Here is a 17,465-nt window from a genome sequence, read left to right as displayed (position 1 = left end):
CTGTCCTTGGCACCCAAGCAGTTAACCTCGGCGAGGCACTTAGGAACTACATTTCCCCTCACGCTGAGGAAAAACTCGGCCGCTGGCAGAGTTCATTTTTGGTGCTAGGCATTATGGGAAACGTAGTTTTGTCAGGGGAGGTGGGCGGGAAGAACTTCCCGGTCGGAACCTAATTCGGCCCCGCCCTCCATTTCCACCTTATTTTTTTCCCCGCCCCTCCCGCCGCCACTCTTTAGTTGCCGGAGTTCGTTTGAGAACGGAAGTGAGATTTCGGCCGCCGGTGCGGGTCGCGTCATCATAAAATGGCGGACTGAGGTGAACAAGGTTCCGCGTCCCCCATTCCCCCACCCCACCCCTGCCCCTCTCCAGGTGTGTTTCCCCCTAGTAGTTCTGAGGGGAGGGAACAATGGGCGGTTGGACGGGACCAATCTGGCGCGGGGGGGGGGTTCGGGTAGTGGAGAGAAAAGGTGTTTTTATGTGAGGAAAGATATACAGGAGGTCTATAGGAAGGGCTGCCTCGACGAAGTGCAGGAGGAATGGGGCAGCGCAGAGGGCCGGGGGGCAGGGCCAGTAACTGTGAGGAGTGGTCCTCAGACACTCAAATCTGGGGGGCGGGGGGGAAAGGCGCTCCTTGCCCGCAGTCCGTTCGTTGGCAAGCGTCTGTCCCGAGCCTGGGGTAGATCAGTCGGTAGAGCCTGACGGTCTTAATCTCAGAGTTGTGTTTTGAACCCCATGTCGGACAAAAAGATTCCTTTTTCCGTTTGGAGGGGGTTGGACTAGGTGACCGTCGGGGTCCCTTTCAGCTCTATGATTCTGGGAAGTAGAGCTGCCATCCTAAGCACGATTATATCCATTTATTTCATCCAATTTATAACCGGTGGATTGGTCAGACAAACATACCCGCCAAACCCCTCCAAGTGATTTGCAAAGAATTAATAAGGAACAGGAGCCACTGAACACAGTGGTACAATCTTGACTGCTGCCCCCAAAGCGCTGAGTGAGCTTGCTGGGAAGCTTCATAGTTGGTGTAAGATTACAACATGCAAGTGCAGTTGTGTACGCGCTTAGGGCATAGTTGTCAACTTTTCCCTTTTCTTGCGAGGAATCTTATTTGGAATAAGGGGATTTCCCTTTAAAAAAGGGAAACATTGACAGCTATGGCTTAGGGGTCATCTAAGCAAGCTGGGAGGAATTTACCTGCTAGCTGAGCAGGCTGAAATTTATAGTTCAGTTGTGATGGTAACAGGATTGGACCACATTGCTCTCCACCCTACAGTATGGGAGGAAAATGATGTGCTAAATGGGTGGTAGAATTGATGTAAGTTTTCAGGAGTAGGCTGGCTGAGGTTATTGGGGGGTGTCGGTAACCATCCTTGACAGACTTGCGCTTGGTTGGACTGAGAAGGCTGGAAGGTTGGTGATAATGATGTATGTACTGTGTGTAGATAGTTGGGTAAAGGGAGAGCGATTAATAGGGAGCTGGCACCAAGGTCTAAATCTTTGGGCATAATATACGTGGCATAATGACTCTTGAACTCATTCCAACTTCTGTGTTGTTTTTATGTTCAAGTGTTGAAAGAGCGGCAAAACCCCAGAAAGATAAAGGATTCTTCTCTCCCCCCACCCCAATTGATATAAGTGATTGTGTATACTGAAGGAGAGTTAAAATATCCCTGGTGGTTTGAGTGTGTAGTTTCAGACAAAGGCAGTGGTCTGTGAACACTCCAGAATAGTTACATACTGGATTTCTTTTTGTCTTTGGGGATTGTTGAATTGGAGCCCAATTCATATTTTACAAAAGTTCTATTTAGGAAGTACTTAAGATTACTTATTTTGAGCATTTGTACCCCACTGTTCAGCTGAAAAGGCTCCCAGAGTAGCTTACCTACAGTCAGTTATTCTGAACTGGAAACTACATCTAACACACCTGTAAATATGTGTGTTCTATATGCAGCATATCCATGCAGATTTGAATCTGATTGGAGCTTTATCCTAGCAATTTATATTTGGATGCCATATTATTTTCTTCATGGATGTGCCTTCTTTGTAGGAACTACATGCTGTATGATAATAACTATGGATAATAGTTCTAGTTACAGGTAGGTAGCCGTGTTGGTCTGCTGTCGTCGAAACAAAATAAAAAAATTCCTTCCAGTAGCAGCTCAGAGACCAACTAAGTTTGTTATTGGTATGAGCTTTCATGTGCATGCACACAAAAAGCTCATACCAATAACAAACTTAGTTGGTCTCTTAGGTGCTACTGGAAGGAATTTTTTAATATGGAAAATAGCTATGAGATACTAATCTTCCATTCTTGTCAGAGTATACAAGGCCTACATGATGCAGTCTGGGACAAAAAAAATCCCACTGAAATGAGGGACATCAAATTTTCAGTAAGCTATCATATAAAAATGATAGTTGTGACCCAAACCAGTCTGTAAAATTTAATAATCTGGTTTTAGTGGCAAGTAACAGGAAAACTCACTGCATGTGATGCCATTCATATAATTTGTCCTTAAGTGCAGGATTGCTTAAAAGTTTAAGATTGTTGAGTGGGAACTATAGTGAATCTATATTCTATTCTGAGCCTGGCATACTGATACTAAATATGTTCCTTTGCCTTCTCAGACCAAAGCAAGGAAGCTGTGTCTCAATACCCAAAATGCAGTATTCCCATCACTGTGAGCACCTTCTGGAGAGACTGAACAAACAGCGAGAGGTGGGCTTCCTTTGTGACTGCACCATCGTTATTGGTGAATGCCAGTTTAAAGCTCACCGAAATGTTCTGGCTTCCTTTAGCGAGTACTTTGGGGCTTTTTACAGGGATACTTCGGAGAGTAACATATTTTTGGATCAGAATCAAGTGAAGGCTGATGGATTTCAGAAACTTCTGGAGTTCATATATACAGGAGATTTAAACCTTGACAGGTAATACAATAAGGCTGAGCATTTGTCTGCAGAGTATTCAAAATAAGACATTCACAGAGAACTAAAAAGACAGGTTGCTGCCTGACGGCTTGCGATTTAAGTAGACATGTCACAAATGGAGCGAGGACAAAGAGGTCAGAAAATACAACTAGGATATGCTAGGATAATACCACCCACCTGATAGGTGATGTCGCTGTGGTTTCAGGCTCCTCATTCAAGGGAGTAACTGTTTCATAGGCCAATATTATAACATAAAAGGAGGCAAACACTAATTCTAGTTTTGCCAGAGATTATTTACGGGAACAGTTTCTTACCCTAGCTCTCCCTTGCCCCCCAGAGGGATATAAATAGCAAATGGAAGGGAACTGAGGGCTAAACTATAAGTGATGCCCTTGAGTGCATTATTTTTCTTTCAGAAATAACCAGAATGATCCACCAGATCCAGATCATGACCCTGGTTTGGGGGGCTTCAGCCCTTTACTTCCCGTGCCTGCAATTTACACAGAATACAGTTCCCATTGGACTGTGATCATCTCGGGCCTGCACTGCCTCTGTTTTAGTATTATACTGCAACCTCAGTTGTTGCATTGCAAGCAGCTGATTAAAGATGTTCCCTATTTCCACACCCTCCCTCCCCAGGGACACAGGTGGCACTGTGGTCTAAACTAGTGAGCCCCTTGGGCCTGCTGATCAGAAGGTTGGCAGTTTGAATCCACACTGCGGCAGGAAGGTAAACGGTGTTTCCATGCACTCTAGCTTCTTTCACGGTGTTTTTTTGTGTCAGAAGTGGTTTAGTCATGCTGGTCACATGATTTGGAAAATGCTGGCTTCCTCGGCCTGAAGCAAGATGGGTGCTGCACCCCATAGTTGCCTTTGACTGGACTTAACTGTCCAGGGGTCACTGACCTTACCTTTTTTATTACCCTCCATCCACTATGCATATCAGCCATTTTCTTCCATGCATCCTGAGGCAAAGGCAAAAGTTATAAGAAGTAAGGGGTCACTGAGGTGACAGAAAAGGTAAGCAGAATTAGAGGCTTTTGCAAAGACTATGCTTGCCTGAGTCAAGACACAGGGATATTGTGAAAGGAGGGGTGGGGCTTTTCGTGAATTTCAGTTGATGTCCCAGTTGTGAAGGAAATGGGCTTAAGGGGTCTTTTGTGCAGCAGCAACAAACCTGTGGGTGAGACCAGTGTTACCTGTCCTTTTGTTTTGACCAGTTTCAAAATATAAACACTTGATCATTTTCAAAATATTAGCATTACTGACTGTGGTCTTGAGATGTGGTGGCTCATACCTAACACCTTTCCTAGGATTTAATATATTTATTTAAATCAAGTTCTTAACTTTAGTTCTCATGTTTTATTATGGAAATCTTATGTTTCTAATAACCTGGTTATAAACTGCATCTGAAGGGCACCTTTTAGATAGTGGGATCTGAACCTGAGTCTCTGTTGTGCAAATTAGATGTTCAACCACAGCACCACACTGGAAAAGAGCAGTGGTTGATGAAAACTCTATGAAATTCAGCTTTTAAACTAGATAATTTTTAAAGGAATATGTAATACATTTGAATTTTTTAAAAAGATGAAAAATTCCAGTCTAAATTACAAAAACCTGATTTCAAGCTTCATCAGTTTTTATCCACTTAGTATTTATACTAATTCTATAAGACAGCCTGTTTTCTTCAGCTGGTACATTCCCATTTAACCTTTTTCCCTTGCAGCTGGAATGTTAAAGAAATACATCAGGCTGCCGACTATCTCAAAGTGGAGGAGGTGGTCACTAAATGTAAAATAAAGATGGAAGACTTTGCTTTTATTGCTAATCCCTCTTCTACAGAAATCTCTAGTATCACTGGGAATATTGCATTGAACCAGCAGACTTGCCTGCTAACCCTTCGTGACTATAACAGCCAAGAGAGATTGGATGCCCCTTCAGTGGACACGGTGCAGTCCCCAGTCTTAATAGCAACCACAGGGAAAAAATCTGTTCAAACCAAAAAGCGAAAGAAGGCCTTCAGCTCTCCCAAAAACCTGCCAAACAAGCCAGCACAATATCCAAGTGATGCTGCAGAGAACTCTGCAGTGGAGATGTTTTTAGATGCAAATAAGCTCGCCACAGAGATCACGGAGCAAGCTGCCCAAGGTGGGGATAATTCTGAGCTGCAGCTTACACCTGTGGTGGAGAGTGAAACCTTTGCTGCGCAGGAGATCCTTGTCCAGACGATGACTATGAAGTCCAAACGGAGTAAAACGCAGCAGGATTGTGCTTTGAAGGAGCACTGCTTGTCCAACATCGCCAGTGACAAGAACTCTTACCAGCTGGAAAGCTCGGGAGAGGAACTGGATCCGAAATACCCCAAGGCCAAGCCAGTGTGTAACACCTGTGGCAAGGTGTTTTCCGAAGCTAGCAGTCTGAGGCGGCACATGAGGATCCACAAAGGAGTCAAACCGTACGTGTGCCAGCTCTGTGGGAAGGCCTTTACGCAGTGCAACCAGCTGAAAACACATGTAAGAACCCATACAGGTAGGCTCCTTGCTTTGTGTTGGGAGTTGCCTCTTGTGAAAGTCAGCAAAAAGACCCTCATTCTCTCCCAGAGAAGTTGCTTTCCCTTCTTCAGTATTGTGGGTTGATAGTTGCTTTTGAATGATTATGGCAATATTGTGAGTGGAATATTCTTTACTGCCAGTGTTTTATTTTTAGCTGTTATCAAATTTGTACAATTACCATTTTTTAAGATATTTTTTTTCTACACTGGCATTGCAGGGGACTACTTTCTTCCACATCAAGTTACAAATACCCATAGCTTGCTCATTTTTTCAAACCATAAAGGGCCATATCTGTGCGATAGAGCACATGCTCTGCATGCAAAAGGTCGATTCCTGACGTATCTAAGTAGGGCTGTGGAATACTCCGATCTGAAACCTAGGTAAGCCAGGGTCTATCAGTGTACAGTAACAGATGAAACAATGGTCTTGCTCAGTATAGGTCAGTTTCATATGTTCATTAACCATATTAGGCATAGACTGTGTGATTGTACACCATAAACCACATTCATTTTCTTTTGCCTATAGTACAAGCTTGCAGACTTGTGACCAAGCAGCCATGTGTGGCACGTTACTGCTGCTGGCTTGATAAACACCATTTCTTGCTGCCCAGCTGCAACTACAAAGGCAGTTAACATACCTCTGCCAGGCATCAGTACACAACTATGGTGGTGTGCTCAGCTTGGTGACACACAAGTTATGTTGGCCGGCTCTGGTTTAAGCATTAAGTTTACCATTTGCCACAAAAGAATTTAAGAAACAACCTTTTTTGTGTTTACCTTTTTGGTAGTCTTTTTAAACTGTTTGCTGTGGGAGCTGCAATATAATAATAATAATAATAATAGTAGTAATAATAATAATAATAATAATAATAATAATAATAATAAAAATATTCTTCATACCCCGCCCATCTGGCTGGGTTTCCCCAGCCACTCTGGGTGGCTCCCAACAGAATATTATTAATAATAAAAGCAACAACATCAAACATTAAAAACTTCCCTAAACAGGGCTGCCTTCAGATGTCTTCTAAAAGTCAAATAGTTGCCTATTTCCTTGACATCTGAAGGGAGGGCATTCCGCAGGGTGGGCGCCACTACCGAGAAGACTCTACCGAGAAGTATGTAGTCCCCACTTCCATACTTTTCTCATATACACTTAGAATAAAAATAATAATGTGAACTTCCTACATTTCCTTTCATCCTGTGGTAACCACTGGTGACATTTGCTTTTGAACAGGTATTTCTGGTGGAATCATCAATAAGCTAATAAGCCCATCAAAGCGGACTCTTTCTTTGTTTCTTTTTAGTCTTGGAGAACATGGTGCATTTTAGGAATTCAAATGTGGCAGTGATTATTTTTTAAATTTATATCTTGCTGATTCTCCCAAAGGAACCCAAGGCTATATTTATATGCCTTTTAATTGGGGAAACAACTGCTTATGAAATTAAAGGAACACTTAGATAGCTGCCATATATACATTGATGGTGACCCTGAGACACCATGGGATAAATGTGTTGTCTGAAAATGGTCAAAATGGGAAGGATTCTAACTTAAAAAGACAGTACCTAGAGCTCCTGAACATTTGCCATTGCTTATTTTTCGTGTGTGTGTGTGTGTGTGAGAGAGAGAAGAAGTCTCCTAGCATCTACATTATTTTTTCAGTCATCCAGAGTAATATCAGCATTTCATCTGTCACCAGTTATAGCTGTCGATTTCCAATTGTTTGCTAAACGTTGAAAAAAGGCTACTTAGTGAGTTCATGGCAGAGGTGAGTCTTGAACCAGGGACATCCTGAGATGCCAGCTGCTGTGCCACACTATCTAGCATTAATGGTTGGCTGGTTTGGAATAGTTATTTACGGCCCTACCAGCTTAAATTTAGACACGGTCAAGTAGTCTTTGACATACTTTCCCTTTATTCTGAACTTTTTGCCCCTATCCTCCGGTTTGCTATCACTTCTCATCTGAAAAACCTCATCCTTCACAAGACACTGCTAAAGCAAGCAGCTCAATTCTCTACACAGGTGAAAAGCCATACAAATGTGAACTCTGCGACAAAGGCTTTGCTCAAAAATGCCAGCTGGTTTTCCACAGCCGCATGCATCACGGGGAGGAGAAACCGTACAAGTGTGATGCCTGCAACCTGCAGTTTGCAACCTCTAGCAATCTGAAGATTCATGCCAGGTGAGTAAAGGACTTCATCTGAAAATGACCGCTTAAGTTAGGGAGATTAGTCCCCCCCCCCATGCATTCAGAGAATGCATATGGGTATACAATGTGAAGGGGTTACAGGCTGTGTGCATGCACACCATCTGTACCCGTAGTTTCCTTGTCCCCTCTCTGACCTTCCCACATTGAATGGGAAAGTCTGAAGGCGGATACTTCCTGCTTTCAGCTGAGTGTGTGGATAATCCTTCCCATGGTCACAAATCCTGATAATGCAGGGGTTCCCATTTAAGGGGAGGACTCTTAAGTACATTCACCTGAGCACACAATCCCCCTTCGGACCTTCCTGGTCAATGCAGGAAAGTTGGGGGTAGAGCCAACTGGAACATGGAACACTGGAGCTAGCCTGTGCAGCCTGACATCCCTTTTGCTATTTATGTCTGCATGTGTTATTTGACTGTTTTAATAGGGCTGTTGTCCAGGGAAACCAATTGGTGCACCAATAGAATCTAACCAGCTCCTTTCCTTTTAGGAAGCACAGTGGAGAAAAGCCATATGTCTGCGATAGATGTGGGCAGCGATTTGCACAGGCAAGCACACTGACATATCATGTGCGGCGACATACGGGAGAAAAGCCGTATGTCTGTGACACCTGTGGGAAAGCCTTTGCAGTCTCGAGTTCACTCATCACTCATTCAAGAAAGCATACAGGTGAGATCCAAAGTGGAAGACATGAGAGAGATGGCGCAACCAAGTTTGCATGGAGTGCTATAGATATGGAAAGGGAAGAATATGGCTTTGTAGGGCAGCGCAATAGGCAAGAAAATCTGCAAATTGTAAATGAGTTGATCTGTTCTTGCCTGCTTTATTGCCTGCTGAGCAGAACACCGTGATAAGCCCAGCTTTCAGTTTGCAACCATGCCGCTTTGAACACACCTGATCTTAAAAGCTTAAAAGGTGGAGATGGTTAGACTGTTTGAGAATACCAGATGCTTTAGATGTTAAATGAGGTGCTTGAGGTCAACAGCAGAGCTCAGCAAACGAACGCATGCTTTGCATGCATGATTTCCTAGAAATCTCCCGTGAACAAAGCTTGGGAAAATCTCAGAGCTGCTTTAGAACTGCTGCTAGTCTGGGTGGATGTATGTGCGATGTATATCAATCAGACCTTCCAACTGGTGAGCCCAAGGGGCTCAGTGGTTTAGACCACAGTGCTACCCGCATCCATGTCTACTAATAGGGGAGACTGAAGTGTGTCCATACACTTGAGATTTCACAATGTCTTCACATGCATTGTTGCTAGGTCGTGTACTGAGTTCATCCACTTCTTTTTCACTATAGGAGAGAAACCTTATATATGTGGAATTTGTAGCAAAAGCTTCATTTCTTCAGGAGAGCTCAGCAAGCATTTTCGGTCCCATACAGGTTAGTTCTCAGAAGTGGTCCTCCCTCTTACCTTTTCCATGCCTTGTATGCAGGTATGTGCATACTCAAAGTCATTTAATGTCAAATAGTTAAATGATAGTATACTACACATCATCTAGTTTCAATTAGCATGATCCTCCTACCTGCCTTTCTAATTGTCTGTCTGTATTAGAAGGGCCATAACTTAGAGGTAGAACATCTGCCTTGCAAGGAGGAGTTCCTAGGTTCAATTCCTGACATCTCCAGGCAAGGTTGGGAGAAACTTCTGCCTGAAATCCTGGAGCTTCTGCCAGTCAGTGTAGACAATTCTGAGCTAGATGGACCAACAGTCTTTGTATAAGGGAGCTTCCTATATGTATGTGAACTGGGGATTATGATCTTTATATGTAATTCTCTAATAAAGAATTGTGAAATGATAGCCTTTCCACATTAAATGTGCTCTTGTCCTCTGATATTGGACACCAATTTTGAAGGAACCGAAAAGCCTTATGCCTGAGGATCGAAGTCACTTTGTAACTTGTTATTTCCCAAACATGTAGAACAGCCTTAAGCAACTTTGCCATAGAAACCTGGGTGGAGTTTGAGATGCAGTGGCTATAGAAACTTGTTTTTGGTTGTGGGAAGCCCTGGTTCAGATCCTAGGATTGCACTGCACATCTGTGAAGTCTAATTGACAATTTTTGTTGAAGGTGAAAGACCATTTATCTGTGAGCTGTGTGGAAACTCCTACACAGATATAAAAAACCTAAAGAAACACAAAGCAAAGGTTCATGCGGGTAAGTGCTGGTTATTTAAGAACTAATATCTACTACTAATAGACAGTGGTGTAGCGTGGGGCAAGGCAAGTAATTTGCGCCCCCTAACCCGTGGATTTTAGCACTCGAGTCTCGAGCGCGCCCCCCCCCCAGATGTTGCGCCCGGTGCGGATGGCCCCCCCTGCACCCCCCACGCTACGCCACTGCTAATAGAATCATAGGTAAAAAGGTTAGCTGTTCAGCAGTGCTATCCAAAGATTAACTTAGCCACACTAAAATGGTGGATTCTTTGGACTGTGGCTCAGTATGCTCCGTGGTTAACCTAGGCTTCAAATTGCTGCCAATGGGAGACCCGCTACCCTTTGTCAAGAGTGTCAACTCTGTACGTTAGTAAAGTGATGAAGGAATGGCATTGCTGAGCCTGCCTAGGTACATGTTTAGGTACCCTACTAGCTGTCATGTATGAAGATGCACTTGGCTTTAGAGGGCAGATACCTGAAATGAGCTAATCTAGTACCAAATTCTGTCTTAATGAAAATATTGGTTTTGAGGTGGTGGTTCTGAGATTCTCTCTCCCTCCACCCAAATCTGTAATGAGATTAGTCCCTGAAGTCAGGGCCATCAGCCATTCAGTTATCAAATTTTGCTGATAATTCTTGTAGCCCAAATGTGAACTTTAAATCCCAGTTATCAGTTTTGTTTTCAGGTTTACAATAAACATCTATGAAGGCTTGAAGACTAGTAAATAGTAGTGAGTGTCCTTGAATCGATTGCAGGGGGAAATCATATCTTCTCTTCCTGTGCACAACTTTTAGCAATGAACGCAATTTTAGTTCTGTTTGCTTTCACAGGTTCTGAGAACCCCCTGGATCCCATCACACTTGACCATTCCTTCAATGATCAAGACTCCATTCCAAATGAGAAAAGCCCTTTGCTGGAATCTGCTGATGTGAAGCCTTCAGATATAGCATTACCTCTCCCCTTTGGAACAGAGGACCATCAAGTTCTGTTGCCTGTCACAGATAGCCAGTCACCCCAGTCAGACACACTTCTGAGGTCTACCATCACTGGCTATTCAGAACCTCAGTTTATTTTCCTTCAGCAGTTGTATTGACATCCTGCACATGATGAAAACTCACAAAAAACTTTGGCCACGAAAGCTTCTTTGGTAAAGGGAACGTAATCATGCAAGCTGTTACTGAGCTGGACTTCATATGGGTTTCAAATAGGGACATTTGAAAACGCACCTGTTTTTCTTCCGTTTATTTTGTTATTCTAGAACAATGGCTGCCATTCTTTTTGTCATGTAACAAAATCAGGATAGAATTACAGTGGTACCTTGGGTTACATACGCTTCAGGTTACATACGCTTCAGGTTACAGACTCCGCTAACCCAGAAATATTACCTCGCGTTCAGAACTTTGCTTCAGGATGAGAACAGAAATTGTGCAGTGGCGGTGCAGCGGCAGCAGGAGGCCCCATTAGCTAAAGTGGTGCTTCAGGTTAAGAACAGTTTCAGGTTAACAACGGACCTCCAGAACGAATCAAGTACTTAACCCAAGGTACCACTGTATTATATTTCTAGAAGATAGATACTTCCTTTTTTCTTTAGTAACACATGCCTTAAGAATTCTCAGTTCATGCTGGAGGTCTCCTTCATTGTTCATGCAGAAGCTAATTCTATGTAGCCAAGATGTTTGATCCGTGTTGTCCCCCCTCCACCACATTGGCTTTCTTCAAAGTGAAGATTGCAGATGTGCATGATTTCTCTATTTTGCGTAGATTTTGGTTAGTGATGAGGAAGGGCCAGAAACTATATGTGAGCATTAAAACTGTGTCCCAATGCCTGGAAATCTTTAGTAAATTCCCTAACCGGATATTTTTGTAGCTGTTGCCCCCTACACAGTTTTGAATGTATTTTAATAGCTATAAGGATTTTAAACTTTTTATTTACAAGAAAAAATGAAAGTTGAGATTCTCAGGAAGCTAGATTCTGTACCCAGCACCATATTTTGACCCTTTCTCACACTCCTCAGCAGATCTGCAGCAAACGCACAACCGTCCGAATATGCAGCTATTTTACACAGGGATTCAGATTCCTGTAGTTATGATCAATGTTGGATTAGTTTTCTGTTGAATGATTTTTAGGAAACACTTCTGGAGTGGTTCTTGACCTTCAAGTTCAGTATTGTAGGACATGGAAATGCCCATGTTGTCTCATCATTTTACAGTGCAAATACCTTCTTTTTCTATTATGTAACGGCATCTTGTCGTTCAAGGTTTCATATTTCTCGCCTTCTGAAGTTCTGGGATTAGAAAGAACAGTCAGTTTTGTTGCAGTGTCAGTGGGAAATCTTCCTTCAGATGGCCCCCCTCCCCAATGAAAGGGGGGCCTGTTTGAGATCAGGAAGCTCAAAGCAGCTTAAGGGGAGTGCAGGCAGTGGTAGAGTGTTAGCAAAATGTTTCATGGGAAGAAAACAAACACACACTTTGCTATAATAAATCAAACCCCTGCCCGTAATAAATTCTAAAGTGCCCTGCAAAAAGGTACAGAAAAACGGAAGCCTCATTTGCATTTTGAGAAGCTGGAGGACAGGTTTTTGCACAGCACTACAGAAAACATTTGTTGGGTCCATATTTTAGAGGAAGTTTGATGGGTCTAGCAAGTTACTATCCCGAATGGTCTAGGATTCTGTTCCCAGTTTTGGCTAGTAAGATGCTTTCCAAGAAGCTTGGAATACCGTGTATAGTTCTGGTCTCCTCACTGCCAAAATGATATTGCAGAGTTGGAAAAGGTTCAGAAAATGTGGAAGGGCTGAATAGAGCGACTCTTCTATGAAGAAAAGTTGCAGCATTTGGATTTTTTTTTTTTAGTTTAGTGCAAAGGCAAGTAAGAGATGGCATGATAGAAGTTTATAAGATGGTGCATGGCATGGAGAAAGAGGATGGAGAAAAGTTTTGCTTCTCTCGTAACACTATAGAGTTTGTGGACATCCAGTGGAGCTGAATGTTGGAAGATTCAGGACAGATAAAAGAAAGTTAGTGCCTCACACAGCGCATAGTTAAACTATGGAACTCATTCCCATAGGAGGCAGTGATGGCTACCAACTTAAATGGCTTTGAAAGAGGATTAGAGAAATTCACAGATAAGGCTATTGATGGCTACTTGCCACAATGGCTATGCTCTGTATTCATGAGCAGAGGCAGAAACATTTCTGAATACCAGTTCCTAGAAAACTGCAGGAGTGGGCAGTACTCTTGTTCTTGGGTCTTGCTTGTGGGTTTCCCACAGGCATTTGGTTGACCACTGAGAAAAGGATCCAGCAGGCTCTTACGTTCTTAAGCTCCGCAGCAGGGCCTGATGAAGATGGCTATCCTTGTTTGTTCCTAGCTTTTGATAATTGGAGGTATACTGCTTTTGAATATGGAGGTTGCATTATCAGCTGTTGTATCTAATAGATATTGATGGTCCTATTCTCACTCAATTTCCCTGGAGGTGCTCTGAATTAAGTACGCAAAGTGGAAGTGTCGGAATAAATGGGTGGTTATTTTTAGTGGTTCATCAGCATCCATACGAGATCACTTAAAAGTTCCAAGTTATACACTGTCTGAACACCCAAAAGAAACTTTTTGATCTCCCAGGAGGTATTTTTTTAAGTCGAAAAAGCAATTTTATCATGTAGCTCAGCCAGTTACTGTTTACTGTCCTGCTTCATAGGCTCTGCTTCCTAGTCTCTGTTGGGTGTTTAGGAAGCAACAAGCCAGGTGGCCTGATGGGATAGAAAAGCACCCTTGTAGGGTGCAGTTGTTTTAGAGCTTATCCAGTGCAACAAATGCAAGTTCAGTGTAGAATATAAATAATGAAGTTGCCTGTTACGGAGCCAGTTTGGCACTGAAGGGTCTTGAAGCAACCAGCTGGGAAAGAGATAAAATCAAAGATCTGTTTGGGACGGGTTAGTGATGTTCGCTGGAATAGGGCCGCATGTATGCTGCCCAAATTAAACGCATTTCTGTAGAAAGGTCACCAGATTCCAACATCGGAATACAAGGAGCTATTTCACCCGACATCTTCCCAGTGGTTCCTCTAGCCCAGTGTTCCCCAACCTTGGGCCTCCAGCTGTTTTTGGACTACAATTCCCATCATCCTTGACCACTGGTCTTGCTAGCGAGGGATGATGGGAGTTGTAGTCCAAAAACAGCTGGAGGCCCAAGGTTGGGGAACACTGCTCTAGCCTGGCAAGCAAGTAGCAAGAGCCCTTAATCATCGCTGCAGCTTCTGTCTCTCTAACTGCATGCCAGCTATTGAACCTGGTTTAATATGCAAAACATACTCTTTGCCATCTGATTGTCTTGCCAATGTTTTCAAGATATTTGGTAACTTTTTGGCATGAATGAATCCGAGATAATTAGGTGAATGGTTTGAAGCTGTCTGCAAGCATTTCTCTGCAGTCGGGGGGGGGGGGGACGGACGTTATATTTGGAGAGAAAGGCTGTAGCTTAGTGGTGGAGCCCATGTTTTGCATGCAAAAGGTCCCAGGTTCAGCTCCTAGCATCTCCAGAGAGGGCTGGGAAGGAACTGTCCAAAATTTTTTAGAGCCACTGCCAGTCAGTGTAGACAACACTGAGCTAGATGGACCAATGATATTAGCCAGCTTCCTATGTTCCTATTCGAGCTAGAAATCCCCCCTTTCCCCCTATGATGCTTCAGAAACCATACCCCATGCCTGATATGCATGCTTGCCTGGTAAATCCACAAGGTATGCAGAATCCTCAATAGCCTCTGACCCTTGCTTCCACAGCTTCAAAAGAGGTTGCAGCGCGTGTCAGATAAGACCATCTTGTAGCAGCCCAAGTGCTGTCCTCTTAGGCCGCAATGCAAAGACTGTTCACCTGTATCTGCTTTTGGGGATACTCTTAACCTCTGCTCTAATTAAAGTACTTAGCGACTCTTTTGACATGGTTGGGGGAAGAGAAAGTGGGTTGCATTTATGACGTTTGACACCAGTTTCCCCCAAACAGGTGATCAGCTGCTGGAGCTGATCATCTTTGTATAGTGCTGGAGTATTATGCATGTGTCTCCATGGGGGTCAGTTATGGTTGTTTCTTCTTTTGCACACCATTTTCTCCAGCCACTTGCTTTTCTGATGAGGGAAATAAAAAAAAACCCACACCAAAACCCTAAATTTGGGTGGAATTTTGTTAAGACATAATAGTACTAAGTTGCTGTTAGCACAAACGGGCTGTGTCTTTCTTCTGCAAAATATTCAGGACCTATTTCTTCACAATATGACTGCAACAGCTAACCATCTTCTTGAAGAAAGCATACTGTAGTGTTTGCATATTTGATATGAATGTTTTCGCAATTTTTTGTGTCACTTTTAAAAATGGTTTTGGACTTTTAAAAAACCTGTTCTTAGATTTATAGTAGACCTTACTTACCTATTTAATATTTATAAAGATGTTTTACTTTGTAGAACTCATTTGTCTTTTGTACATGAATATATTTTTAAAGAAACCATTGTTTGACCCCTCTTATAACACTACACAGGCTCTGGGAGAGCTAGAATCTATTGCAGCAATAATTGAATAAACAGTGCTTTTTGTTTCTAAACTGAAGTGTTTACCTGTGATATCAAGAAAACTTGGGCTGTTAAGCTAGAGTGACCTCTTGAAAATACTTATTCATTAAATCATGACCTACTGATAATAAAATACAGTAGTTAAAGAGTGTGATCAGCTTGGTTCTATAAAAGTTGCATCTTAGTAAGCAATATAGGGGTATGTTACACACATCCTTTCTGTTGTCTATTGCTCCTAAGTTTTGTTTGGGAGTTTCAAGCTTTCCTGCAGTCATGAGACACTCAACAAGGAGACATGTTTAAGAGAAGGGAATACTTAAAGCTTTTTTTGGTTCTTGGAATGTTACTACTAGTTCTGGCACCATAACAATTCCAAGACTGGACATTCTGAGGAGCTGTTGTGAATCCTCTCTGGTTTAAATTATTTCCGAAGTACTTTGTCATGGGTGTTTGTGTGTATATAGCTCACCTCCTGCTTTTATACTCCCTTCTGAGGGATTATGTACATAAATTTGCAACATTTTAATGCTTAGACCTGAATAAAACTTTGTTTTGTAACCCTTCTTTGTTCCTCTTGTTGCTCATTTAGCTATAAATAACTGAAGGGAACAAGTGGTTTGAAAAAGCTTCGTCCCAGAATGATCTATGAGTGAGTCCTAAGCAAAAGCACAACAATAATTTGACAGGAAAGTAGAATAATGTCTTACAGCGGTAAAGTATTACATTCTGTTATTGCTTTGACTGTAACAGGCTTTTTCCTCAATCCCATTTAATACCATTGTGGACAGCAGCTGAAGTAAATCAAAGAAACTCTGGCATTTTGGTCTCGTGTTTTGAAAGTGAGTTATTGGGGAACATTGGTTTATAGAGACTAATATAAACATTACCATTGTGCGGTAGGCTGGTTTCTGCACATACACAGCCAGGCAAGGAAGAAGCATTATCAAGAGTACAACCAGGTATGGGGAACCTCTGGCCACTCGCCATGCTTGCTGGGGCCGATGGAACTTGTAGCTCAACAACATCTGTAGGGACAAAGCTTCCCCATACCTGCAGCCAAGAGCACATTTCAGGCACCCAAAAACCCTTAAAGGACCTGGGGGGTGGGGGGGTGGCCAGATTAGAGAGGCCTAGAGGACTACATTTGGCCCTGATGCTAAATGAGAAGGGTGCCTGCGACACTGCCAGAGGTCTGGTTCACACATCTAAATATGCAACTGCGAGTGTTGAAAGAACCACAAATGTTCCAGCACCACAGCTGCATCGCTAACAGTGACCGAAACATAATGCTTGCCAATGAAGATGGCACATCCAGTATACCAAGGCTTGAGAAATCAAATGATGCATTTGTACCAGTCCATAGATGGCTAATAGTTTGGAGTAAAAGGGGAGGGACTGCGAAAAAGGAGAGGATGCTGAAAGCGAGTCTCATTGTACTAATCAGACCCTACCTGGTCTCTTGGAGCCTGTATAGCAGGCGTAGGAAACTCGCCGTCTTCTGGATGTTGTTGGACTCCCAGCTGCCATCAGCCCCAGCCAGCACAGGCAATGATCAAGGATGATTGGAGCTGTAGTGCAGCAACATCGAGTGAGTCACAGGTTTGCGCCCCCCATGCGCTGTAAATGATGGGCTTGTCACTTAAGATCTTGTCTCTAGCCATGAAGTCTATCTGTATACAATTCTAATAGCTTTCAAAATAGGATTAACAGGAGCATAATGCATTCACTGAAAGCCAGTGTTGATGAATGTATAAAATTCAGTGCAGTTCAGACATAACAGATCAGAAGAAACTTTATTGAACATCATTTAGATTACCCCGCCCCCAATGTAGCTCATTTTTAAACAAAATTTGTCATTCATAATACCTGGAGTACCTATATTCTTTGCAAATAATGTTGTGTCTCAATCTAAGTCATGAGCCATAAGCCTGGCACTGCTGCATTGTCACAACTTCCTTCTTGCTCATGCCCCCCCACCCCACAGTTGGCTTCAATGAATTCATTTGCTTAGAAAAATGTTAATATAAATAATAAACATCCTAAAAACACTTACATTGGCATCGT

General features: G+C 42.8%; 1 protein-coding gene across 8 annotated transcripts; it reads left to right on the top strand.

Moving 5' to 3' along the window:
- The first annotated feature begins 216 nt into the window (after positions 1–216).
- Positions 217–15,964, top strand: MYNN (myoneurin). 8 transcript variants are annotated; one of them, XM_083613298.1, is made up of 10 exons: positions 225–373; positions 2,051–2,109; positions 2,470–2,928; positions 4,655–5,457; positions 7,501–7,660; positions 8,175–8,353; positions 8,984–9,067; positions 9,757–9,843; positions 10,674–13,914; positions 14,055–15,964. In XM_083613298.1, exons 3-9 carry the CDS (start codon positions 2,609–2,611, stop codon positions 10,934–10,936), a joined length of 1,896 nt encoding a protein of 631 aa, XP_083469424.1. In that variant the 5' UTR covers positions 225–373; positions 2,051–2,109; positions 2,470–2,608; the 3' UTR covers positions 10,937–13,914; positions 14,055–15,964. The 8 variants fall into 8 exon arrangements, with proteins under 8 accessions (XP_083469423.1, XP_083469424.1, XP_083469429.1 ...); XM_083613299.1 differs by having other exon boundaries at positions 290–373; positions 2,463–2,928; XM_083613297.1 differs by lacking the exon at positions 2,051–2,109 and having other exon boundaries at positions 217–315; positions 2,629–2,928.
- The last annotated feature ends 1,501 nt before the right edge of the window (positions 15,965–17,465 follow it).

This window comes from Podarcis filfolensis (genome assembly GCF_964270895.1).
Source record: "Podarcis filfolensis genome assembly, chromosome: 5".
Classification (NCBI taxonomy): Eukaryota; Metazoa; Chordata; class Lepidosauria; order Squamata; family Lacertidae; genus Podarcis; species Podarcis filfolensis.
The sequence above is the reverse complement of the archived record's forward strand: the minus strand, read 5'-3'. Positions and strand labels throughout refer to the sequence as shown.

Bases quoted from the DNA above. Each gene is read 5' to 3' on its own strand.
- MYNN (XM_083613298.1), top strand. From the start codon at position 2,609: ATGTTCCTTTGCCTTCTCAGACCAAAGCAAGGAAGCTGTGTCTCAATA. The intron at 2,929-4,654 runs GTAATACAATAA...TTTCCCTTGCAG, and splicing joins GGAGATTTAAACCTTGACAG to CTGGAATGTTAAAGAAATAC. The intron at 7,661-8,174 runs GTGAGTAAAGGA...CTTTCCTTTTAG, and splicing joins AATCTGAAGATTCATGCCAG to GAAGCACAGTGGAGAAAAGC.